General features: G+C 44.0%; 1 protein-coding gene across 1 annotated transcript in view; it reads right to left on the reverse strand.

Annotated features, from left to right (window-relative positions):
* The window catches only part of syndig1l (synapse differentiation inducing 1-like), a 142,031-nt gene that overhangs the window by 19,269 nt on the left and 95,024 nt on the right, over positions 1-27,738 (reverse strand). The window contains exon 4 of the mRNA XM_078562117.1: positions 19,172-19,309. Within this exon, the coding sequence (XP_078418243.1) occupies positions 19,172-19,309 (138 nt within the window). The remainder of the gene's footprint in view (positions 1-19,171; positions 19,310-27,738) is intronic.

Genomic DNA, 27,738 nt, shown 5'->3' on the forward strand with positions numbered 1-27,738 from the left:
CAAATGGCCTTCAATCTGGATGTTCCCATGGGCATAGAGGTCTATAGATTGACCACAAGACAGAATTGACTCTAGGAGTCTCAGCCTGTTTATGGAGGCTACACTGTGTCAACCCAGGTTAAATACTGACCATTCCTCTTGATAACTGTGAAACTAAATTAAGCTACGGAGAGATGAAAAGATGGAGACTTTTTTCTTTTGAGACCAGTTCCCCAAACCAAATTATTTTTCCTTGGGCAAGAATACAACATTTGAAGGGAGACCCTGAACTTTCAAAACATTAATCTGTGAAAAATTACAGATTCTGAGACATCACAATGAAAAATCAAAGAATTCCTCAAGGCCTTATAACTCCTCTGGTTGGATGTAAATATTATTGTAATCTTCTATTAGTTTATCTCCCTTGAAACATGCACCTTCATTTAGGATTTTGTTTTAATTATCTGCTTACTTTTCTGAAGATTGAAGGGTCTCCATGGGCCAGGCTTCACAGAGCCACATCTGTTGCGAATGAAGTGAGTTATCCACCTAATGAGTTTTCTGCAGCCAGTCATGAATGATATTAATGACACATAACAGCCCATCTTTTACATTCAAGTGAGTGGTTTTAGTTAAGACGGGAACTGTTGGTTGAGCAAACGAAACAAATGGAGCTTCAGATCTATTAGTTGTCATTTATCACAAGGAAACTGCCAGGAAGGAGAGCGAATACTTTGAAATATGGTCAGAATATTCCAAGTAAGCATCAGCGATGGAGCTGCTAGCTTTATGTGAAGGGATGAGAAAATATTACTTCACGTATGTGTTGTACCAGCCACTGAGAAGGTAGTGACAAGCATAGAGATTGTGGGTGTGGAGGAGTGCCGGTGGAATTAGACGAAAGTTGATGATAAAAATGAAAGAAATGAATGTATTGGTTATGAAAATGTGATTAAACTGCTGAGGTTAGCAATGAATTGAGGGAACCCGCGACACCGTGGATTCAGGTTCAAAACGAGATTGAAGGGGTGAATTTTCTCTCTCCTTGTTGTTATCACGCTCTCTCTCTCTCTTTCTCTCTCTGCAGACCATGGTATCTTCAGAAATTGATAAATCTCCCTCACCAAATTCTTGGGCACCAATCATGAAAGAAGCTTTTTAAAAAATGAGCCCTGAGATAAGTGACAGATGCAACAGCAGGATCAATTCTACCACCTGGGAAAATTTGACAAAATGCAAATGTTTTAAAAAAAATAATGAGTGCAGAATTGTCTCTTAGAAATGGTAAAGAAATGGTTCACAGTGCAGTCGGTCAACAGTCCTGATAATGCTGCATCTGGGAACAATTTGTACCTACATGGGAAGGTATTATAAAATGCTGATGGATGCATATGCACCCAACCAACTGCATGAAGCGGGCATTGCATCTGCACCCAGCAGATGGAAGAACCCTCTGGGGGAGGAGAACTTTTCTAGAATCAACATCATTAAAGTAGAGACAAATGCACCTTTAATTGTTTCTACAACAACCTCAGAATTATTCATTACAGTGAAAAACCTTCCCAGCAACTGCTTTGATTAATTAAGAAAGGTGAAAGAGAAGAGAGGTGAAAAAAGATAAAGCATTAATAGGACTGAGAATTTGGTTTCAGGTCCTCCACAGAGATTGTCAGGAAGTCTTGCCGGTGAAAGATTAGATTTTCCAACCAGTGTTATTTTAACCACCGGGTTAACCTGTTTTAAGGGTTAGCGCCAATTGGAAAATTTAAGCTACATCTATCCTTTAGTTTTAAATTTGTGACCAGCAGCCAAACATTTAGGGGACAACACAAGGGTAATATCTTCCACTTTGCACTGACACTAAGGTTGTGCAATGTATGTCCATGAAGGTACAAGTTGGCCCTGCAATGAAGTGGTTGAGGCTCCCTCCAATATGGAGTCTTGCTATGCTCCTCTCCATTGTCAGGTCAAGTCCATCTGCTGGATATAGGCTGTGCTTACACTAACTATGTTCCAGCAGCAAGATACTTTGCCCAAAGATCAATCTGGTCAGTAAATTACAGGCAGCATGTCCATGGTTAGAAAATTCATTTAGGCTTAAGTGTTGGTCAGCACAGGTCAGAGATCTATTCACCTTTATGTCTCACCATGGTCTTCACTAAACAGCTGATTCTTTTTAATTCATTGGATGTGGGCAGCATTTATTGCCCTTGTTCAGAGGGCATTTAAGAGCCAACCACATTGCTGTGGGTCTGGAGTCACATGTAGGCCAGACCAGCAGATTTCCTTCCCTAGAGGGCATTAGCAAACCAGATGGGCTTTTACAACAATCAACAGTGATTGTATGGTTATCATTAGACTTTTAATTCCAGGCTATGTATTAAATTCAAATTTCACCATGGCAGGATTCAAACCCAGGTCCCCAGAGCATTACCCTGGGTCACTAGTCCAGCAACAACACCACTACACCACCATGTCCCCTTGGTGTGAATAAAGTAAGTGTCACCCATCAGTTCAACAGATATTATTGTACAGGTGGTCGCTTGTCAGTTCAGTAAGTATTGGTGTACAGGACGATCTCCCAGGAATTCAATAGGTATTACTGTGGAGGAGGTCTCCCAGAGCAGTACAATACATACATATGATCTGCCTGTTGCTTTCAATGGAAAAGATCTACACAGGAAGTTGGGGGTAATGGAGGTGGTGGGGGGGGGTGAAAGTGAAAAATTATGAACTTTGCGTACTCCCCAAACCCCCTCCTCAAAAATTTGTCCTTCCATCTATGACATTTCCCTTATAATTGAAGTGAATTTTGGAGGTGTTGGAAGTGCTGATCCTGAGCTGATAGTTAAAGACCCCACCGGACTGACTATTAAAAGCAAAAGATAGCCTTGTTGTCTTAGCCAACATTACTTGTCATCATGCTCTGCTCTCCCCAAGGCCTATATGAAATGAGGCATCACATTACACTATCCTGATTAAATAGGTTTATGGCCCTCATCACTTGCAGAGTAGGCAATAAACATTTCACTGAGGGTTATAGAGCAGCCCGACAGGGCAGGCTAGGCAATATTAATTGGTCTGTGTGTGTCTGGCACTGGTCTGGAAATGTTTTTATGGGGACTTCTTACTGATTAAAGTAGAAATGTTTCTCTGAGGGATTGAGAGCAGACTCAATGGGCCCTAATGTCATCGTGACAAATTTATTTCATGCTTTCCGTGGCACTTGTCTGTAATTATGTTTATTGTTGATGGTGCCAGCTGATTAAACAGCGCACATTTCCCCGAGGGTTAAAGAGCAGGCACGAGGGTGGCATGCCAGTGACTAATTTATGAATCACTTTTAAAAGGGACATGCAAACCCTCTTTAAATTACGTTTATTACTGGTTCTGCCTTTACATTACACCAGAGTTTTCTGAATGTTTAATGTTTTACAGGAGAATGTAAATTTTTGGAGAATTTAGGAATTAAGGAGATTAAAACCGTTCTCTATAGCTAAAGAGGTGGTAGTGACTTTAATATGTGCAAACAATGGTAATGGTGACAATACTGACTAAAGATGGAGAATTCTCTAAGATCAGGTGGAAATTGCAGTCATAATTTTCCCAAACTGTCCATATTCAGGAATTGTGCCTTTGGATTGAGAAGTTGCAAATATTTTAAAAGGGAGGGAGAAAGAAAGTGAGTCACCACGGACCTGTCCCTTTAACGTGAGTTGTGGAGAAGTTACTGAAATGTATTAGAGACAGAAGGAGCAATGGGACAAATAGAACTGATAAATCGAAGGGTAAGTCATTTTTCTAATCCAGTCACATTTTTTCAGTTGGTAGATATCAACTTCGTTGAATATAGACTTTGAGAAGGTGTTTGATTAGTTTTCACACAAGAGATTATTAGTAAAAATAAAAACACACAGAATTGGAGATAACCTTGTGACTCGCCTGAATTTGATGCCCTCTTGTCCTCTCTAAACCTCTTCCTCCATATTCCTGCCATTTCTAATGGTCTCTTGACTCTCATGATCTCAACAATGGACAAAACCTTCTCCAACCAGTCTTTAACCTTCACCGACTCCTTTCAACCCCATTTCCTATATCACTGGTCCCTGGAAAAACCCCTCCTCCAAGTCACTCACAACTGTGCTCTCATACTTCCAATTACCTAGATTTTTGCCTTCCAAATTCCACAATATGCCTTTCTTATTTATTCTTTCGTTGATGCGGGTGTCACTGGCAAGGCCAATATTTTTTGCCCATCCGAAATTGCCCTTGAGAAGGTGCAAGAATTTTCTCAACTAGATGTTCACCTGAGTTGCCCGAGTTCTTTGTAAAATCTTTGCTTGCTCCCTACCTGCTCCTTCCACTTTAGGACCCCATTCTTGCTTCTGCAAGTCCAAGGAGAAGCAGGTTTGAGCATTACACATGTAATGGTCAAATGGCTTTGTCATTATTCATTAGATGTGATTGGTCCACATCTAGTGCTATTGGGTCGCATTCACACTCTGCTTAAACTATCCACTGTTCCAGGATGACCCAGATAATGCCAGCTTCTTTTCTCTACTACCAACCATCTCCTTTAGCCCATCTCTCTTGGTCCCTACACTTGCGCTTGTTTTTGGAGGTACATTGATCTCATCGGTGTCGTTGTCACTAAGATGGAGAAAATCAATTCCGCTGCCTCCCGTTCTCCATCTTACCCACACCCAGTCAAACTCCCCTTGCCCGAGCCATGAAACCGTGTCTTTCTCTCCAGTTTCTCTCCAATTTCCACTCTAAGCTCATCTCGTCCATAAGACCCCTACTCTTTCGATCCACAAAACCACTGACACTTCATTTTCGATTCTGTCCCAAATGCTAGCTAACTCTGTAAATCATTCCCCCCACCTCAGGTACTATCCCCCTCCCTTTCAAACCCCCTTTTCAAACAAAAACCTTTAACCTTGTTCTTCTTGTAAACTCCTGTCCATCTCCAGTCTCTCTCTCCTTTCCTAAGTCCTTGAACTTGTTGCCTTCTAATTTCATGTTCTTTTTCCTGTGTGAATCTCTTTAGCCCCAAAATCACAAATGGCATTCTTGTCTATCTCAACTTCCTTGCAGCCTTTGGCCCAACCAACCAACAAATGAAGCCATTTTTCTGATCAATTTACCATGAAGATGTGTTTAGTTGGAAGTATAAGTGAAGTGTTAGTGCAGGTGCACACTGACTTTACCATTCACACTAAAGAAAAACAACTCCTCCAGTCACTCTTAAAGATAGGAATCCCCTGAAGATATGTCAGAGCTCACAAAATCTCTGTGTAGGTGAAAACCTACAGCTTCTTATGCAATATATTGGGAGAGACTGACCTTAAGAACAAGCCTTTCCATCATTTTCTGCAGGTGCGACATTTATCACCAAGTTAAGTGTACTCTTTTATCACCAGAACAAGCCTTTCCACTTTGCAGGAAGGTTTAATGAAGTTGGACTGGATGAACAAAACCACTGCAGGCTGAAGCTGACAAAACGCATTTCAGTTATTGTATTTTGCCTCAAGCAGAAAAACAAAAAAAGGAATGAAAACAGCAGCCGTGTTTCTGGAGGTAAAGGAGATATTATGGAGAAGAAAGCTTCAGTCCCTGAAGCACAGGGTCGAAGGACATTCTTATAAAATCCACCAACGAGTACAGATAAAAAAACATCTGGTCAGTAGCTCAAAGTGGGGATACTCTAACGGTTTGATTATGGGGTTGTAATATCATTTCTGAGCCCCTTTTTATACATGTTTTTAGTTCCCATTGTCTACATTTACTTACATCTCCATCAAGTTTATGACACTCAATCCTGTACTAATCAGCCGAGCGTCAATAGTTTAGTTCACTTATGTGCTATTGACTGTTTGTCCATGCGACTATTAATTTTGTCCTGAATTATTGTTTCTAGAAGTTTCACCAAAATTAAACTGACGGCCTATACTTGATGAGCTTATCCTTACAGCCTGTTTTGAACAAAGGGGTAACATTTGCGATTCTCCAGTCCTCTGGGACCACCCCTGAGTCTAAGGAAAACTGAAAGCCTATGGCCACTCACTCTGCAATTTCCACTCTCACTGCTATTAGTCCTGAATACCAACTTATCTAACTCATTGAGGTGATGATCTACAGAATGTCTCCCCGCCCAACAAAGGTAATTTTAAAAAAACTGTGAAACTCTCGGCAAAGTCAGGCAGGGAGTCACCATGGAGCAATCCAGCACACTTCAGAGTGGCATGGGTCTCACTGTTGATTCTCAGGCTGGGGTGTATGTTGGTGGGGGGGATGGGGGGGTGGAGAGACCTTTATAGGGAAATAGTGGAGTGAAAATAACAAGAAAGGAGAAAAATATAAATGTCATTCAATGCGCTACAATAACATTGTCTGCATTCCCATTTTATTATTGAGATATCTCTGTACCAGACCCCACAATCTCATAAGTATAAGGAAGATTGGAAAATAGATGTAATAGGAGATTTCATCTCATTGTTACAGTCTAATCATCTCCATCAGTTTTGTAATTTGCAAGTTTTCAAGAACTTGCAGCTCACCTCTATAAAATGAAAAAAAACGGATGTTACATCCCGCGTCATTTTATGTGTCGGCGATCAGGCCCCGCCCCCCCTGCTCGCCTATGGCAATATTCTGCCCTTCATGTTTCCAACTCACCTTAAACTTTGCCGCCCATTTTCTAATCTGAACCCTCCCACTCACTCATCACCCCATCCAACATTGACTCTCAGTCCCGCAAGACGTCAAATTTAAATTCTTATTCAGGCAAAGAAGTGGAAAGCTGCCAATTCTAGGCCTAGGCTGTAGAGTTAACTTATTGCAGCATTCTGTTAAGGGCAGTCAGAGGGAGGGGAATACTGAATTCACTGGTGTACATTGGTCAGTTTCTTAGTAAATTAAATGCTTAAAAACTTATAATATGTGCTGAATAGAACCTTTGTTCCTAAAAACAAGTTTAGTTTGAAGAGGCCGCAAACAATCAACGGATATGCGCCATGCTCAGTATTCCCACCCGCGGACATGGACAGTTTTTGTGGGCGGGTCTGACTTCATGTGTGATGTTTCAGAAGCCAGTGTAAAGATCTGTTTTTGCTTGGCGTTACTGGCACTTATAATTCTCCAATGTTTTATGTCGGTTTGGTCGAATCAGGCCAATTGCACTGGTAACCAAAACAACCAGCAAAAGCTTCAGGCTGTAACATATTATAGACACATAGGGCGGTGGGGGTGGGTGTCATGTGGTTGGACAGGATGGTGCAAGGTGGAGACCCCTTTGCATTCCCACCTCCTTCTGATTGAGTTTGGGGTGGGGAGGCTCGAGGACGGCCTTCCCATCCTGAGGCCAACTGAGGTATTCAACCAGCAGCAGGCGAGGGCCATACCCAGGCCTGATTGGGGGTGTGTGGGGGGCGGGGTGGGGGTGGGAGAGGTGGGGAGGTCAGTCCCCTTTTTGCCAGGCATCCTATGCCCAATGGAGGCACCCGTGTATAGGAATGTAGGGACTCAGAGTAAGACCCTCCTCTGCCCTTCAAATTGCATGCCCCCAGCGCCCACCTCACTGGGCCAGACAGGGAGGTCACAACAAACCAGCCCCGCTCACCTGTTTCCTGGGGCTCCAGGTCGATCCCTGGTGTAGGCCACACTGCAGTATCGGCAGTGGGCACTCCTCCCGCTAGTGCTGCCGGTACTGGAGGGCTGTTGGCCTCTGATTGGCCGATGGCTCTCTGAGGTGTGAAATCTGTCCTACACCAGGAATTCTGGAGGTATTTTCCCTCACAGCATTGGGAAGCCCAATGGTGGGAGTGATAGGTGCCTGATTTGGATTTAATCCCTTTGGGTTTCCCTAAAATGGCCATCGTGGTATTGCCATGGGTTTCCAGCTGGTGCCCATAGAGTGTTACAGTGACAAGCTCTGTCGCTATAGTTGGGGTGTTAGATAGCGTCTGTCCATAACATGGTGAAAAAAAGATTTGAAATATAAAATAAGGATTTTTTCCTCAAAGTCCACATAATTCACTTATAGTCTCAATTTTTCTTCCCCAAAACATCTTAATCATGAAAAGACTGAAGCCATTGTTTTCAGACCCACTCCAAACTCCGTTCCCTAACTACAGACTCCATCTATCTCCTTGGCAACTCTCTTGAGGCTAAACCAGGCTGTTCGCAACCTTAGTCTCATATCTGACCCCAAAATGGGCTTCTGACCACATACCTGCACCATCACTAAGGCTGCCTATTTCCACCTCCATAACATTGCCTGACTCCACCCCTGCTTCAGCTCATCCACACTTTTGTTACCTTTAGAGTTGACTATTCCAGCGCACTCCTGGATGGTCTCCCACATGTAATCTCTTGTCAATTACATTGTTAAGGTTTGTTAATGTCCTTTATATAAACGACATAGATGACTATGTGGGGGTTAGGATTAGTAAGTTTGTGGATGACACAAAGATTGGCCGGGTGGTTAACAGTGAGGTTGAGTGTCTTGGGCTACAGGAAGATATAGACGGGATGGTCAAATGGGCAGATAAGTGGCAGATGGAATTTAACCCTGAAAAGTGTGAGGTGATACACTTTGGAAGGAATAATTTGACAAGGAAGTATTCAATGAACGGCATGACACTAGGAAGTTCTGATGAATAAAGGGACCTTGGCGTGTGTGTCCATAGATCTCTGAAGGCAGAGGGGTATGTTAGTGGGGTGGTGAAAAAGGCAAATGAGACACTTGCCTTTATCAATTGAGGCATAGATTACAATAGTAGGGAGGTCATGTTGGAGTTGTATAGAACCTTGGTGAGGCCACAGTTGGAGTACTGTGTGCAGTTCTGGTCACCACATTATAGGAAGGATGTGATTGCACTGGAGGGGGTACAGAGGAGATTCACCAGGATGTTGCCTGGGATGAAACATTTAAGTTATGAAGAGAGGTTGGATAGACTTGGGTTGTTTTCGTTGGAGCAGAGAAGACTGAGGGGTGACCTGATCGAGGTGTACAAGATTATGAGGGGCATGGACAGGGTGGAAAGGGAGCAGTTGTTCCCCTTAGTTGAAGGGTCAGTCACAAGGGGGCATAAGTTCAAGGTGAGGGGGCAGGAGGTTTAGGGGGGGATGTGAGGAAAAACTTTTTTACCCAGAGGGTGGTGACGGTCTGGAATGCACTGCCTGGGAGGGTGGTGGAGGCGGGTTGCCTCACATCCTTTAAAAAGTACCTGGATGAGCACTTGGCATGTCATAACATTCAAGGCTATGCACCAAGTGCTGGTAAATGGGATTAGGTAGGTAGGTCAGGTGTTTCTCATGTCGGTGCAGACTCGATGGGCCGAAGGGCCTCTTCTGCACTGTGATTCTATGATTCTGTGAATTACATTGCTAAGGTTAAGAGAAACAGGTATTAATTGTCTTTGAACACACGTAAACAGGGGATGCTGGGGTGCATCATCGCCCCCAGAAATGACATTTTGATTTGATTTTGTAAGTTTCCTTCAGCATTTTGCTTTAGCTACAGTGTCCCCTCAGGGGCTGTTTACCCCCTCTGATTTATTGATTTTTATTTATTGATTTTCTTTCATAGAGTATAAATAGGGGATAGCTGGGACACTGGGTGTGTGGCAGGAGAGCTGTGGACTAAACAAGTCAATAAACTTTCTCAATAAAGAAAAGCTCTGTGCCTTGGTTTTGACTTCACCAACCTGCTTGGATCTTATTAACAACACATTTTACCTTACGTAAACTTGAGGTCATCTGAAACTCTACGGTCCATGTCTTAACTTTCATCGAGCCCCGTTCCCCTATCACCCCTGTGTTCGCTGACCTATGCTGGCTTCCGGTCAAGCAATGCCTTGATTTTAAAATTGCTTTCAAGTTCCTCCATGGCCCTGTCCCTCTCTATCTCTGTAATCTCCTCCAGCCCCACAACCGTCTGGACTATCTGTGCTCCTCTACTTCTGGCCTTTTGAGTATCTCTGATTTTAATAACTACACTATTGCCTTCAGTTGCCCAGACTACAAGCTCTGGAATTCCCTCCCTATATCTCTCTGCCTCAATTTTCTCCTTTAAGGCACTCTTTAAAACCTACCTCTTCGACCAAGCTTTTGGTCATTTAACCTATTATCCCCTTATGCGGCTTGGGGGGTCATAGTTTGTTTTGTAACACTCCTGTGAAGTGCATTCAATGCTTTAGTATGTTAAAGGTATAAATTGTCGTTGTTCTTGATGGAAAAGCAGCTTAAGTGTGCTGTGTGTTTCATGGCACGTTTTTAATGAAACATCAATGTTTCAGTGAGAGTAGGCAGAATCTCAGGCCCTCTCATATGACAGCTTGCTCAGGGCAGGAGGTGAGAAATAAATAAAGATTGCAACGTCTTCTTTCCTACCCTCTCCTGCAATGCCTGAAAAGGTCGGGGAGATCGGGAAGTGTTCCACTTTCACTGATACCAGCGGGAAATAAAGCTTCTATTTTTGCATTCGCTGCAAAGGCAAGGCTTGGGATTCTGGGAAGCTGGAGCATTTGTGGGGGGCAAAAGAATGCCCAGCTCACCATCACCTCTACTCCAGCTGTTTCTTGAGTAATATCCCAAAAGTTAAACATCTGGAGAAGAGGGGACGGCCAGCCTACTTCATTATACAGAGAGATGAAGAGTTCATCTGCTGGGACACACAACTGAAGAATGAATTTAATAGGAGCGCTAGGTGGATCATTTTGTACCAAAGTGTGGTGGAATACTTTACCAGGGAGGGTTTAATGAATCAGTGCAAGAGGAATCAGATGAGTTTTGTTGAGAGAAGGCATAATTTTCCTTTAAATTACACGTGCGCCGCGTTCATGACAGGCAGTTTTATCTTTTAAACACATGTCCATAAGCATTTATTTACCCGGTAACAGATTACAATGCAGCACTTCCTAACCCAAGAACCATGGCTTGCAGTCTGTTTGTATTTATACCTGTTTCTGATCCAACCAGAAGGCTGCCAATATAGGGAAACTAAGTGCCCCTTCTGAAAGTGGCATCACTGTTTCAAAATGCCCAAAACTTTCAAGGGAATTTAGCCAATCGGATTAAAGTGACATTGACATTCCCAGGATGGTGATGCCAGGGTGGAGTAAGTGCCGCCCCCCCCAACCTGGACCAATGGGCTCCCTCTCCAGGGGCATCTGGGCACGTGGCACAGCCCCAAGTCCAATATTTTTATAATTAGGTGAAAATGTTTGAAGGCATTTTTTTAAAACGCAATTTTTTTTATGGCAACTATAGTTTTCCCCCAGCTTCATTGGCAGCTTTCCTGGAGATTAACTTTTAGCTCTTGGAGGCTCCAGGACAATCCTGAAAGGTTGGCAACTCCATTTACAGTACCTAAAGAGGATCTGTAACAGCAAACAGGGCAACTGGCAAACTAACTGGAGATGGTGGGGTAGTGGTAGTGTCATTGGACTAGTAACCTGCAGACTCAGGTTAACTCTCTCTAGGGGATGTAAGTTCAAATCCCACTATGGCAGTGGGTGGAATTTAAATTTATAATTGAAAGCTTGCCTTGGTAATGGTGACCATGAAACTGTCATTAATTGCTATAAAAATCCATCTGGGTTTCCTCTAGGGAAGGAAATCTGCTGTCTTACCCACCCTCTGAAATGGCCCAGCAAGACTCTCAGTTCAGGGGCAATTAGGGCAGGGCAACAAATGCTGGCTTTGCCACCGATGCCCACACCCCAAAGAATAAAAAAAAAACTCAGTCTCAGTGAGTCTCAGCCCCTGGTGGGGCTGACGTTAAACCAGACAGATAGCCAGCTATCTCCAAAACACAAGGAATACCACACTTTCCACTGAAGAAATAAGTCACTTTAATCAGCAGAAAATGAATCAGAGTGCCTGCAATGACATTGCACCAGGGAGGTTTCTGCAGGGCTGGGAGCAGAGGAGAATCAGTTATATACAGAACGAAGGAACAGTTGATTCTGACAGACGGTGTTAAATGGTAGAAAGCCTTGAACTTTTTTTTTGTCAGTGCCGGAATATTAATAGCTGTCCTTTGTGAGCGGAGAATGGATTTTTTTTCTGCCCTAGCCGGTCAGCTCCATCTTCTTGGTCCCATCAGCCATTTCCAGGTTAGAGTTAGCACAGTTTAGATATAGCTCGACACTCTCCCTGCTCTGCCCAGCAACATTTCCTTCAAAAAAGCATTCCCTGCTGCCCCTGTGCAACATTTCCATTTTCCACAGCACTGGTCTCTTGACAAAATTGCCAACTTATCACGGTTTGTGCTCAGTGGACTTGGAGCTGGACGAGGAGTACCCGAATTAATTCCACTTATTTCCCATCCACAGCCTCAGCTGCCAGAAGCGAAGGCCATGTATGTTTACTGCCAATCCCTGGGGACAGCTCATTTATATTGGCACTGGCTTTTAACCGCAAAGTTGCCATAAAAAGATATAATCATGAGGCAGGCATATAGCATTCCCCTCAATTACCCTACTTTGCAGAGATCTCACCATCGTGAGCGTGGAGAATATTTTGAGCCTAATCAATCACCTTTTGATTTAAAAAAAAATTCATTCACGGGATGTGGGCTTCTCTGGCTGGGCCAGCATTTATTGCCCATCCCTAGTTTCCCTTGAGAAGGTCTTGGTGAGCTGCCTTCTTGAACTGCTGCAGTCCATGTAATGTAGGTACACCCACAGTGCTGTTAGGAAGGGAGTTCCAGGATTTTGACCCAGCGACAGTGAAGGAACAGCCGATATATTTCCAAGTCAAGATGGTGAGTGACTTGGAGGGGAGCTTCCAGGTGGTGGTGTTCCCATGTATCTGTTGCCTTTGTCCTTCTAGATGGCAGTGGTCATGGGTTTGGAAGGTGCTGTCTAAGGAGCTACGGTGAATTCCTGCAATACATCTTGTAGATGGTACACACTGCTGCTACTGTGTGTCAGTGGTGGAGGGAATGAATGTTTGTGGATTGGGTGCCAATCAAGCAGACTGCTTTGTCCTGGACGGTGTCCAGCTTCTTCAGTGTTGTGGGAGCTGCACTCATTCATTCTTTTGATGTTTTGTATTTTGTGTGATAATGTGTACCGATTCAGTCACTCCACAAGTGATCGTTCTCGTGCGATAATTTATCTTATGTTTTCTTTTAAGAGACATAGCCTTTTTAGTTTTATTCTCTTGTGTTTACACAGGGTAGATTACTGTAAACAGAGCTCGAACCCACTGCTGAATTATTTGCTTGTAAACTAACTGCGTTGTGATGCCGGCTGCTATGTGACTCTTCTGGCTCTACCCGAATTAAATAAAGTGTGTCACATACTTTTATTAATAGATGCAGACCTTTTAATTAATCAAACTCCCGATCCAATCATAGACCTAATCTAAAAATCACAATTCATGACAATTTGTTTTTTAAATTGAGAAGTTCAATTGTTGGTGTAAAGATGCACTTAGGTTGCAGATCAACCATGAGCTCCCTGAATGACCGAACAGGTCTGAGGGACTAAATGGCCTCCTTCTCCTCTGCTCCCTCTTCAATCAGAGATCAATCTGTGCAACCATCTTTCATTATTTTTTTATAATTTTGTCCTTTGCTCGTCCTTCATAAGACCATAAGACATAGGAGCAGAAATTAGGCCATTCGGCCCATCAAGTCTGCTCCGCCATTCAATCATGGCTGATAAGTTTCTCAACCCCATTCTCCCGCCTTCGCCCCGTAACCTTTGATCCCCCTTACCAATCAAGAACCTATCTATCTCAGTCTTAAATACACTCAATGACCTGGCCTCCACAGCCTTCTGTGGCAATGAATTCCATAGATTCACCACTCTCTGGCTAAAGAAGTTTCTCCTCATCTCTGTTCTAAAAGGTCTTCCCTTTACTCTGAGGCTGTGCCCTCGGGTCCTAGTCTCTCCTACTAATGGAAACATCTTCCCCATGTCCACTCTATCCAGGCCTTTCAGTATTCTGTAAGTTTCAATCAGATCCCCCCTCATCCTTCTAAACTCCATTGAGTATAGACCCAGAGTCCTCAAACGTTCCTATACTATGAAAGCAGTGACTTATGCTAAAATACGAGCTTAAAAACCCTCTTAATTGCCGGTGGGCACACTGCCGACTCCCATGCGCGCACGCCGACCGAAATATCGCGCGAGTGCGCGATGACGTCGGGACGCTTGCCCAACGTCAGCGTGCACTATTTCACGTTCGTGCGTGCCGGGCGTGTGCCCGCACACCGAGCTGGCCCTGGAGTTATGGTGGGCATGCACGAGGGAGGGCCAATGGTTTCCATTCCAACCCCACCGACAGCAGCCCCCTCCACTTCCCCTCTGCTCAATGTCAGCATCAATAAGTTCCAGGTAAAGCGGTAGTGCAGTCAGGTACAGAATGGAGATAACCCAGTATTTGCCTCTGCCTTTTCCCAACAGAATTAAGAAATCTGGGGATCGGGGAGATCAGCCACGATCATGTTGAATGCCGGAGAGGGTCTGAAAGGTCTGCTCCTGATCCTATTTCTTACCTTCTTACCTTAGGAGTGCATCCTATAGAAACTAGGAGCAGGAGTAGGCTATTCGGCCCTTTGAGCCTGCTCCACCATTCATTATGATCATGGCTGATCATCCAATTTAATAGCCTGCTCCCGCTTTCTCCCCGTACCCTTTGATCCCTTTTGCCCCAAGAGTTATATCCTCTACGGTACCTGTCTGAAACTTAATATTCCAGCTTCTATGAATGGGATTATTGCCAAATTAGGGGCACTTCAACTATTGTAAAGCAATCGAGGTTGGGATTGAGTTGGGATATAGTCCAAATTTCACACAAACCCCTTACCAGATGGGTTCCCAAACTATGGGTCAATCATTCGGGGTCGTGAGCTCTGAGGCAGCAACGGTGACCATCGAGTGGAGGGTCTGACGGGACAGTCCATCACACACCTGCATGTGATTCTTAGCTCTGAGGCCAGAGTCTTCAAAACAGTTGTGGCCAAAATCATTGGCCCCTGCTCAGCAACATCCGACCCACCCTCCCAATCCCCTGCTCAACAACTCTCTCCTACCACCATCCATTCAGAACGGGAAGCTTTATCACTGATTGGAAGTGCCACACTTTTTCCCTTTAATAATTTCAATTCTGAGTAAAACTGGAGATTGTAAAAATAATTGAAATTGTCACATTTTTTTTGTCCTTCTCAAAACTGTAGTTCCCTGTGAAAATTGCTATGTTGCAACTGGAACTTCTGTTGTGAAGAAAATCAAATGCATCCATAAATGGATTTTTTTTTTAAATGGGATGTGGGCATTGCTGGCTAGGCCAGCACTTATTGCCCCTTGTTCAGAGGGCATATTTTTTTAAGAGTCAACCACATTTCTGTGGATCTGGAGTCACATGTAGGTCAGCAGATTTCCTTCCCTAAAGGACATTAGTGAACCAGATGGGTTTTTATGGCAATCGACCATGGTTTCATGGGCATTGTTAGACTTTTAATTCCAGATATTTATTGAATCCAAATTCCAACTCTGCTGTGATGGGATTTGAACACAGGTCCCCAGAGCATTACGCTGGGTCTCTGGGTCACCAGTCCACTATGCCACCCACCTCCCCCACCCGACATAAATTGTCATGTCACCTGGAAGATCCAATATTAAAGAATCTTGACCTCGTGTTAATTTATTGTAACCACCATGCAGAGGTCAGTGAGGGCAACACTCTGAATTTACACCCCCAAACTGCTGTTACAGATATCCGGGGAGGGAGCCTCTCAGTCCTTTACCTGTTATGATATTAAGATTATTGAGGAGCTTGAAGCTCTTTGATCTGTTATCGGATCTTATGGATGTTTTCATTTATAAAATTACTCAGCTATTCATTGCATTCCTTTTGCTGGAAGATCATTGATTCCTATTATTACATATAACAAACATTAGATTGTGTGTTGCAATAAGAGTTTATTAATCTCATTTAACAAATGGGACAGAAATGAAGTATGACTCTGAAACAGAGCTTTGACAATTCAGCCAGTTACTTATATAGAAGACAAAGCTGTACATGCAAACATTTAAAAATATATTTCACAATTACCCTGGTTAATGAATATTTAATGTTTGGCACAACAAAGTATTCTTACAGTCTTAAGATAAAACCTGGTGTTATTCGCCATCTCCTATCTGCCCCAGGGGGTCATCTGTCTTCTCCAGCCAACTGTTCCCATTTCAATTATATATATAATATTTCTTGCCTATTTTCCCTCCCCTACAAGGAACTTGGAAATGTAATAAACAGTAAAGAAGTTAGTAACAGGCTTCAAGAGGGTAAAGACAGACTAATGAAATGGGCAGACACATGTCAGGTAAAGTTTAATGCAGAGAAGTGTGAAGAAATTCATTTCGAGAGCAAGAATGAGGAGAGGCAAATATGAACTAACTCACATAATTTTTTATGTTATGATCCGGAATGCACTACCTGAAAGGCTGGTGGAAGCAGATTCAGTCATGAGTTTCTAAAGAGAATTGGATATATGCCTGAAAGGGGAACAACATTGCCGGCCTGTGAGAAATAGCAGGGAAATAGGACAAACTGGATACTTTTTTTTACAAAGAGCTGGCACAGGCATGAAAGGCTGAATAGCCTCCTTCTGTGCTGTAAGGTCTGATTATCCTAGGGGTCAAAGCCTTACAGGCGCCCAATTCCCTCCAGCAGCTCGCCGAGCTTTCATTATTCATGTATAACCCACGTGCCAAGTGTTGGATAGCTATTTGAACAGAAGGAGGAAGGGGAATCTTTGGCATCGCAACAAAATATCAGAGTTACAGCTTACCAAAGATTGGTTCGGCCAATCCTGGAGAATGCAAGTTGTGTGTGGGGCTCTCATGTGGCGAGAGATAGACATACGATTGAAGTGATCCAAAGACGAACGGTGCAATTCTGCACGAATCAGTATGGGAAATACTCCAGTGTCACACATTTGATCAAAGATTTGGAATGGGAATCACTACAGCAAAGGAAGGAGGAAAATAGATGGACTGTGTTCTATAAAATATGGAATGGGCTGGTGGAAATAGGCAGAAACAAATACCTGGTGCCCTCCAGCAATGACAAACCATGAAGTAGCCATCCATACAAACTACAAAGACCATTTGTTTCCAAGGCAGTGTATCAACAATCTTTCTTCCCGAGGACAATCCCACAGTGGAACGAGCTGCCAAAGGAAATAGTCACAGCCCCATCACTGGAACTCTTCAAGACCCATCTTTAGATTATTTCCATTTAAAAAGTTCTCATCACTAGGGCTACCATCTCAGCAGGTCATGCCTGGAATAGCTAGCGCCACCCAGATAAATGCTGGCGGAATATGGATATTAGTCTGTGATGCCAACACAACTAAAGCTGAAGCAGCAGAGGAACCTTTTAGGCAGCCCAATCCTGCCCTCAGCTTTAGCATTGACAACAGGTAGTGCTGGGTAATGATTAAGGGTAGGGAAGCTGCCAGAACTACTTCTCCCCAACCCAGGAGCATTGGAGCCAATTATCGCATGTCTAACATTGTGCACTTGAGGCTGTCTGGCGTCAACTCGAGTCAGTCACAAAGAAATATGATGAGCTCTTGGTGGGGTGAGGGGTAGGGGGGCTTGTTCCAATTCCTAGCCTCCTGCTCATCACTTTTCATAGCAAATTGTATCAAAGGTCCTACATAAATGCAAAGAAGAAATTATAAGTGCTTCACAGAGATGTAGTCAGAGAGCTGGGGCTATTGGAGGAGAGATCAGGATTGGTGATCAAAGGGCAGTAAGGAGGGGAAGGTAGAGAAGTTTAGAGAGTTAATTCCAGAGCCTGGTTGTCGATGCTGGATATGGGGTGATGGGGGAGGGGAAGGTGAGTGTTACAAAGAACAATCTCTGGCACCGGTTTACCCCAGGGACAATGGGCCTGCACGGCAGATACCCATCTCTCCCTTTCTCTTTCCTATTTTCTGCTCCTGATATTTCTGTATGTTCCTTTAGCTCTGCTGGCTGCTTCTGTTCTCCTTAGAGAGGCTATTTCAGTCTCTCTCTTCTGGATTTCACTGACCATTAAACTCAATGACTAACCTCACTGTTTGGCTGCTGGGCCTGAACATTCGCTATACTTCCCATGCTTTATCTGAAAACCTCTTGTGCCTGTTTCCTTATGCCTGCACTGCTTTCTCTCCCTCCCCTAACTGCTGCCTGCAGTCACTTATCTATTTAACCATATGTCTATAGGCTCAGGATTCTAGCATCCACAGACCCAATCAACTCTTCCCTAGTTCAGTGCCGGCCTTTAATATTACTTTTTCATCTTCACCGTGATACCACATGGGATTTGAACGCTGCATCTGGATTAGTAACTCATTAACATAACCACTACAGTACGCACTATGTATAAACATGGTGTGCTGCCTCTCCAGAAACCCGACTCAATGCTGACATTCACAGTCCTGCTTCACGTGAGAAAACAGAAAAAAAGACTTGCCTTCGTATAGTGCCTTTCATAACCTCAGGACATTCCAAAGTGCTTTACAGCCAGTGAAGTACTTTCTGAACTGCGAATCCTGTTGTAATGTAGGAAATATGGCGGACAGATTTTTCACAGCAAGCTCCCACATAATGATGGTGACCTGATAATCTGTGTTTTTTTAAAATGTAGTGCTGCTTGAGGGATAAACACAGGCCGGGACACCAGACTCCTCTTTCAAGTAGAGCCACGGGATCTTTTACATTCACCCAAGAGGGCAGGCAGGGCCTGGGTTAAATATATCGCCCAAAGGACAGCACCTCTGACACTGCAGCACTCCCTCAGTACTGCACTGAAGTGTCAGCCTAGATTTTGTGCTCACACCCCTGGAGTGGAACTTGAACACACAACCTTCTGACTAAGAGGCAGCAGCGCTACCCACTGTGCACAAGTGCTATTTGGGTGAGACATTGAAGTGCTGCCTGTCCCTGTGTATTCTTATCCCAGCGATGGTCTCTGGCTGCATGGAAGATGTGGAAGAAAGGACCTGACTTGACCTGGACTGTTTATCACATGTGAATGTGCCAATTCCTCCGCTCACACAGCTCTCCCCGTCCCTCAGAAAACAACATGACTGTTTCAACCTCTCGCCACAACATGCACACGTGCACACGCATTCCATCGTGCTAGCGGGTCATGTGAAAAAACAAAGACACACAAGCCTTACCCCTTGGGAGAAGTAGAAAGCAGCAATGCCCAGAGGCCAGAAACAGCAGAGCATGGAGAAGATAGCCAGACCCAGGTGGTCACGCGGAGGGATCATAATGAAGTTGTCCTCGCTATCACTGTCACTTGAGCAGTCACTCTGGGGAGGAGGAGAATGATTGAGTCTGTCAGCGGCAGCTCAACACTGATTTTCATTAATGGTACACAAGTAGATAAAGACTGAATTACCAAAGCCATTAGGAAAACATTCCTAGTAATCTCATCAGATCACACAATGAAGAGAAATGCTAGCAGGGAAGAAAATATAGGTCACGGCCTTGGGGAAATGCCTGTAAAACTCAGCATGTGTATGTTTATCTGTGTCTTTTTGTATGCCTATGTCTGTGTCTGCGAGTGTGTGCGTGCGAGAGCAAACGTGAGAGAGCGAGAGCAAGTGTGCGAGAGAACGAGAGAGCGAGCGTACAAGAGAGTGAGAGTGTCTGAGTGTGCCTGTATCTCTGGGAGGGATTTTTAGTTCTGTGGGCCCACGTGATTGGCGGGTCTGGGAGTGGCCGGGGACAGGCCCCTGACTGCAATCGACAGTGACGGTGATTTCACACTGGCTGCCCAATTCTAACGGCCGGCCAGTGTGAAATACGCGCATGGAGGTGGGAGGAAGGCAAGCGCTGAAGTCACGTGGGCGCAGGGGAGCGGGGAATGAAAGCTCCCTGAAGGCAGAGAGCTGAAGAGTTTAAATGCAATAAAAACAGATTTTAAAATCCGGAAAGAATGCCCATGCATCAGAATCAGTCACCTGAACATGTACAAGATGAAAATTCTGTCCATACATTTTTTTTTAATGTTTAATAACAGAAACCTCATTCCGTCTGTGGATGAGGTTTCCTGAAAAATGCAAAGGCCGCCTGGCCGATTCGCCCGCCCGCCAACCGTAACGCTGGACGGGCAACGAAAAATCTCTGTTAATTACAACCTTAATGGCCGCCCACTGACCGAAATATCGTGCAAGTGCGCAACGATGCCAGGACGCCTGCCCGAGAGTCACCACACGCTATTTCACGCTCGAGCGGATTGGGCGTGCACCCGCACGCTGAGTGAAAAATTCTACCCTCTGTGTGTATACGCATTGCACAGCAAGAATCCCTTTGTCCCATATGAACTCTATCAATCATCATACTCAAATATTTCTGTGTATCTCTTAAGTCCTTTGAAAACTCTTCATTTACTGCAATGTCATTCTCTCCTCTGGGTGTCGAGATGTGTGTGCACAGAGAATCAGAGAAAGAGTATTTTTACATGGTGAATTGTTATAATCTGGAACATACTCCCACAGGGCAGCACAAGCAGATTCAATAATAACTTCCAGAAAGAAATTGGGCACATACTTGAAGAAGCCAAAAAAATTAACAGGGTTGTGGGAAATGAACAGGGGGCTAATGGGACATATTGGATAGCTCTTTCAAAGAGCCAGCACCGACATGAAGGCTGAATGGCCTCCTTCTGTGTAGCAGGATTCTACGAGTGAGATCAAGAAAAGCGCCAGCGGGACATTTGGAGAAAATGTGACTAACGGAGCAAAGAAAAAACATCCCATAATTTTCTGAGGTTGGCTTCTTACCATAGTTCCACACTGAGTGTGTGCGGGCAGAAATCTAGTAGCTGGAGCAGATTGTTGGTAAAGTCAAATTTACAGGGATGCGGCATCCAAATTGGGGGACTGAAATTCTGAAAGCCTTTGGAAAGGTTCAAAGGTTCAAAGGTCATCTGAATCCATTAGCAACTTCTGCAAAGGCCAATTGTGATTAAATTTATTCCTGGAGGTTTTATCACATGACTTGCCCCCACACTCCAGCCATTAGTCGGCCAACACATCCATCCTTGTGACGCATGGCCTTCCTACCCCAATCGGAAAGCAAAAAGATTCATTACCCAATTGGATGATGCTTGACTGTCTGCCAAACAGCTGTTTCCCCCCCCCAGCTTCCACATTTTTATATCTGGTAAAGAGAAATGTTCAAAGAAAATTAATGGAAAAAGACAATCTTTTTCAAAGCCCTGATGATTTCTCTCCAGGATGGCGCACAGCAGTGTCCTGGAGATTGAACTTCAATTCCTGGAGACTCCAGGCTAATCCTGGAGGGTTGGCAACTCTAAGGCTGGATGATTACAGAACTAGGGAGAGACATAGGGTGGAATTTTATGGCCCCTCTCGCCGGTGGGATTTTCTGTTCCCGCCAAAGTCAATGGAGTTTTGAATGGCTCGCTGCGTATTATGGCCCCAGCCCACCCACCACGATTGGGCTCTAAAATTCCATCCTTTGATAAAAAAAATAAGAGTCGTCGACACAAATGCAACGATATTTTCTGTGCTGTGGAGGTTCTGGTGGGATGAAGTGGCAACCCGCTCATCTGAAATGACTACAAACCTATTCCCCCGTGTTATTTATGATGCGTTTGGTATGATTCCGGGAAACGTGGGGAATTATTTTCCCACACATTCAGGCCATCATGTCATGCCGGCTTTTTGAAGGAGCTCTCCAATTAGCCCCACGCCCCATGCCTATCCCCCACCGCCCTTCAATTTCATTCCTTTTCATGTATTTATCCAATTCCCTTTTGAAAGTTGTTATTGAATCTGCTTCCACCTCCTGTCAGGAGCGGTGTTCCTGATCATAACAGCACAACAAAAAAAAAAAGACTCTTTCCCCAATTCTCTGTGTACACACATTTCGTCATCCACAAGGGGGGAAGAGAGTGACATTGCAGATGAGTTTTCAGAGGATTTAAGAGATTAACAGAGTTAATTGAGTATGATAAGCAAGGATGCATTATCCCATAGGGTGATGGAAGCAGATTTGGAAGGAGCTTTCAAAAGGCAACTGAACAAGGATTTGAAGAGAACTTGCAGGGCATTGAGGATAAAGCTGGCATGTGGGAATAAATTGGACAACTCTTGTACAAAGGCCATCTTTCCCGTTGGGAGCGTTGAATTTTTGGCAATAGATTGAGTCTGGGGGAATATATGTTTGTACCTTATTCATCCATTTAATCTTCCATTCTGCTCCCAATAGACATTAAGGCAGCTATTTAACAAAAGGTTCAGGTAGCTTTTTTTTTTCCGGGCTGTATTCCATGGGCAGAATTTTGCCCTCGTTGGGTAGGCCCGGGATTGGGCGCAAAGCCGCCCGCCACCCGGCCCCGACCTCGATTTCACGCTGACTGGCCAATTAACGGGCGGCCAGTGTGAAACGCACGCTGCAGCGCTGTCGGAGGAGGGCGAGCGCTGAGGTTCACGCATGCACACGAGTGCGCGCAATGAAAGCTCCCTGAGGCACAGAGCTGCCCTCAGGGGGCTGAAGGTTTTGAACTGAAAAAGTAAAGATCGTAAAAATAATGAAAACATGTCCCCTCATGTGACTCTGTCACATAAGCAGGGACATGTTAAATATGAGTTTTAAAAGTATTTTTTTTGGTTGAAATCTCATCTTGCCCATGGATGAGATTTCACCAAATGCCCAGGCAACATTCTTGTAAACCTCCTCTGCACTTTCTCCAGAGCAATTATTTCCTTCCTGTAATGTAGTGACTAGAACTGTACACAAAATTCCAGCTGTGGCCTAACCAGTGTTTTATACAGCGTTCCACCATTACATCCCTGCTTTTGTATCCAATACCTCGTCCGATAAAGGAAGGAATTCCATATGTTTCCTTGACTGCCTTGTCCACCTGTCCTGCCACCATCAGAGACCTGTTGACATGCACTCCAAGGTCTCTCATTTCCTCAACCCCTCTCAATAACTCCTCATTTATTGAGTATTCCCTTGCTTTGTTTGCCCTCTCCAAATGCATTACCTTACACTTTTCTGGATTGAATTCCATTTGCCACTTCTCTACCCACTCAACCAAACCATTGATATCATTATGGAGTCAACAGCTATCCTCTTCACTAACAATTACATGGCCAATTTTTGAGTCATCTGCAAATTTCCCAATCAAGACTCCCACATTTAAGTCCAAATCATTAATATATACAACAAACAACAAGGGCCCAACACTGAGTCCTGTGGAACACCACTGGAAACCATGTTCCATTTTCAAAAACATCCATCAACCATTGTCCTTTGTTTCCTGTCACTGAGCCAATTTTGGATCCAACCTGCCACTTTCCCCTGCATTGCATGAGATCTCACTTTTTTAACCAGTCTGCCATGTGGGATGTCAAATGTCTTACTTAAATCCATGTAGACAACATCCACTGCATTACCCTCATCAACCCTCCTTGTTACTTTCTCAAAAAATTCTATTAAGTTAGTAAAATACGATTGCCCCTAACAAAACCATGCTGACTATCCCTGATCAATCTGTGCCTTTCTAAGTGACAGTTTATCTTGTCTCTCAGAATTGTTTCCAATAATTTGCCTACCACCAAAGTCAAATTGACAGGCCTATAATTTTCTGGCCTATCCCTCTCACCTTTTTAAAATAATGGTACAACATTCACAGACCTCCAATCCTCTGGGACATTGCCGGTACCTAGTGAGGATTGGAAAATGATCCTCAGAGTATCCGCTAATTCCTCCCTGGCTTCCTTCAATAGCCTGGGATACTGGACCTGGTGATTTATCCACCTTCAAGGATGCCTGTCTCTCCAGTACCTCCTCTCTCACAATGCTTATTGTATCTAATGTTTCACACTCCTCCTCTTTAACTAGAATGTCTGCATCATCCCTCTCCTTAGTGAAGACAGAGACAAAGTACTGATTGAGAACCCTGCCCACATTGTCTGCATCAACCCACAGGTTTACCATGTACATCTCTGATAGGCCCTACCTTTCCCTTAGTTATTCTCTTGCTCTTAATGTACTGGTAAAATATCTTAGGATTTTCTTTGATTTTACCTGCCAATATATTTTCATATCCTCTCTTTGCTTTCCTAATTTCTATTTTTACTTCACCCCTGTACTTTCTATACTCCTCTAGGCTTTCTACAGTATAATTCTTTTGTGACTGGCATAAGCTTTCTTTTTCTGCTTTTTCTTGGCCTGTATGCTTCTGGATAACCAGGGGGCTGTAGATTTGGCAGTACCACCCGTTTTTTTTGTGGGGACATGTCTGCACTGTGCCCGTAGAATCTCACCTTTGAAATCCTCTCACTGATTTGACACAGTTTTTCCTTCTAATAGCTGTAACCAGTCCACTCTCGACAGCTCACCTTTCAGCTTTGTAAAATTTGTCTTCCCCCTAGTTAGAACCTTTACTCCTGTTCTATCTTTGTTCTTTTCCATAATGATGCTAGACCTAACTATTTAATGGTCACTATCTCCAAAATGGTCCCCCACTGCTACATCATCCACTTGCCCAGCTTCATTTCCTAAGACTAAATCTAGAATTGCACCCCCTCTCATTGGGCTTGTTCTGTGCTGGCTAAAAACATTCTCTCGAATTCTAGAATTTTGCACTCTCTGTGCCCTTCACACTGTTCGTATCCCAATTGATATTAGGGTAATTGAAGTCCCCAATGATTACTGCCCTATTGTTTTTGCACTCAGAAATCTGTCTACATATTTGCTCTTCTAATTGCCTTCCACTATTTGGGGGTTTATAGTACACTCCCAGCAGTGTGCCTGCCCCTGTTTTATTTCTGAGCTCAACCCAAATGGCCTCATTGGATGCTTCATTTAGTATATCATCCCTCCTCACAGGTGTAATCGATTCTTTAAAAAATAATGCTACATCCCTGTCCCTATCCTACCTGAAAACTATATATCCAGAGATGTTGAGCTGCCATTTTTGCCCCTCCTTAAGCCAAGTTTCCGTTCTAGCGATGATATCATGCTGCCATGTTTCTATCTGTGCCCTTAGCCCATCGGCTTTATTTACTATACTCCTTGCATTTACATATATACCTTTTAACACTGCCAAATTCCTGTGCTGTACACTTTTTAACCTGTGTTGCTTCTGTCTTTCACAGTCACTCACTAATGCTCCATCTCCCGTTCCCTGCTCTGAATTTGTCCTCAGGTTCCAATCCCCCTGCCAATCTAGTTAAACACTCTCCAACAGTACTGGCAAATCTCCCTTCCAAGGATATTCGTCCCAGTCCTGTTCAGGTGTAGACCGTCCGGCATGTACAGGTTCCACCTTCCCCAGAACAGGTCCCAATGCCCCAGAAATCTGATACCCTCCCTCCTACACCAGCTTTCCAGCCACGTGTTTATTCACTCAATTCTCCTATTTCTAATCTCGCTTGCACATGGGACTGGGAGTAATCCTGGGATTACTGCTTTAGCGATCCTGTTTTTCAATTTCCTTCCTAACTCCCTAAAGTCTGCTTTCAGGACCTCATCCCCTTTCCTACCTAAGTCACTGGGACCAACGTGGACCACGGCCTCTGGCTGATCCTCCTCCAGAGGAACGTCCTGCAGCTGCTCCATGACATCCTTGACCCTGGCACCAGGGAGGCAACATGCCACCCCGGAGACACGTCTACGGCCACAGAAATGCCTGTCTGCTCCTAATCACCTATTATGACTGCTCTCCCCCACTTCTTTCTCTCCTCCTGTATAGCAGAGCTGCTTGTGGTGCCACAAACCTGGCTCTGGCTGCACTCCTCCGAGGAACCAACGCCCTCACCAGTATCCAAAACTATTGGTGAGTGGGACCCCAGGGGATTCCTGCATTACCTGCCTAATTTTCTTGGACTTGCTGACAGTCGCCCATTCCCTTTCTGCCTCCAGGCTTCTAAGCTGCGGTGTGACCACCGAGCAGTTATCTCGAGTTCAGGTATATTGAATAAGGAGAGAACTATATTTTGGATCTTACCTACATTCTGCCTGGTCCAGGAGAGTCTGATGCTAAAAATAGCTTAACAGTGTTTAAATCATCAGCATCAGCATCCTTCACCTCGATGAGCACAACAAACTCAATTCAAATTTATTGCTGCTGGAAGCAGTGAATAGATTTATAATGTCACATTAACCTCCTCCAGTGTCATGAATATTCACAAAGTTAACTCCCCTCATACTGTAGGGGTACAGGATTTGGCAAATTCATCAGATTAAGTGCTGGTGGATCAGTGCGAATGTAATGTTGAGGATGAACCTAATGACAGACTAAAGGAGATGACAGTAAGGTGACCTCACATTAACCAGTTCACTAGACAGCTGCCATCGACCTTGTCCAACAGTTGGATTTTGGATCAGAACATCTGTCAATTTATTTTGTCTGTCAGTACTGCAGCATATTGCCGACAGGAAGGATTCATTTTAAAGGCAGTATCATTATGTCTCATGAACATTAAGTGCAGCAATGATAAAAGCAATAATATAAAGAAAGAGTACTTAGCTTCCTCATTTTCTGTAGGACAATGTCTGTTTTCACAATGCTCTGCCTCTTTCAGACTTGGTCTGCAATTCCTGATGCCACACCAAAGGTCTGCTATACCCCATCACATCAACGGGACTGAAGATTCCTGCTACTAAACAAGGAGCTCGACACCCTGGCCTTTTACCACTTAAAAACCTTTGATGCCCAGAAAACGCTTTTGCAAAGCAAGTCCCCAAACTGCACAAACCCACAGTGTGGTTACACATCGAGTGTCGATTGACAAACGGAATGGAAATTTTAACAGGGAAAATAACAGGTAAAGGTAAACAGGTGTGGACCCAATCTCCGCAACTGTCCTGTGTTAGTACTGTGATATTACACTGAAGAGGAGGAAATTCATCCTGAGAATTCGTGATTCTGACTACAGTATATAGGGTCCTCTATTTCACCTTGCCCCACTGCCCTCCACCCCCGTCCGATATCTAGGGTCAACTATTTCATCCAAAGAGCCAGGGGTCCACTGTTACTCCTAACCACATAGCCTCAGAGTCTACTATTCCCCTATATCACATAGCTCATCTTATTTACAGAGTTCCTTTAATATATCCAGTTTCTGGTATTATATAATAGCTTCATGTACCTTTATGGATGTGCAGCACAGATTAGTCATCAAAAAGCGCAGGGTTAGAGCTAAATTTGGTGCAAGTGGGAATTTCAAGGTGAAATTTAGTTTAACATTTAGAATTTGGCTTAGAACGTAGAAACTGTAAAAGAAACTGCAAGCTAGTTAACTGTCAATCAGCGGCTTGAATTGGTGTTAATTACTGCAGCAGGAGTACTGTGAGTCTGTCGTTCTGTATATGGTGAGCAGTACTTGCTATCGCACAGGGTGGACATGATAGAGTGCATGATTTTCAGAATTAACTAGAATTTGGCGCAGAGGAAGGAGGAGGAGGTGTTGCTTTTTTTCAAAATTTGTTCTCATCTCCGGTGGCTGGTGAGTGTTTGTCCTTTGACTCGGTTGGGAAACTGTAACTTGCTATTGCTTTACCAAATTAGGAACTTATGAACATGTGAATTAGGAGTAGGAGTAGGCTACTCAGCCCCTCGAGCCTTCTCCGCCATCATGGTTGATCTGATTTTTAACCTCAACTTCACATTCTTACCTACCCCCCAGTAACCTTTCACTCCCTTACTTAAACTAGATAAACCAATTAATTAAACTGCAATAATTAATTAAATTTA

This window comes from Cetorhinus maximus, chromosome 18 (assembly GCF_964194155.1).
Source record: "Cetorhinus maximus chromosome 18, sCetMax3.hap1.1, whole genome shotgun sequence".
In the NCBI taxonomy this organism is placed as follows: Eukaryota; Metazoa; Chordata; class Chondrichthyes; order Lamniformes; family Cetorhinidae; genus Cetorhinus; species Cetorhinus maximus.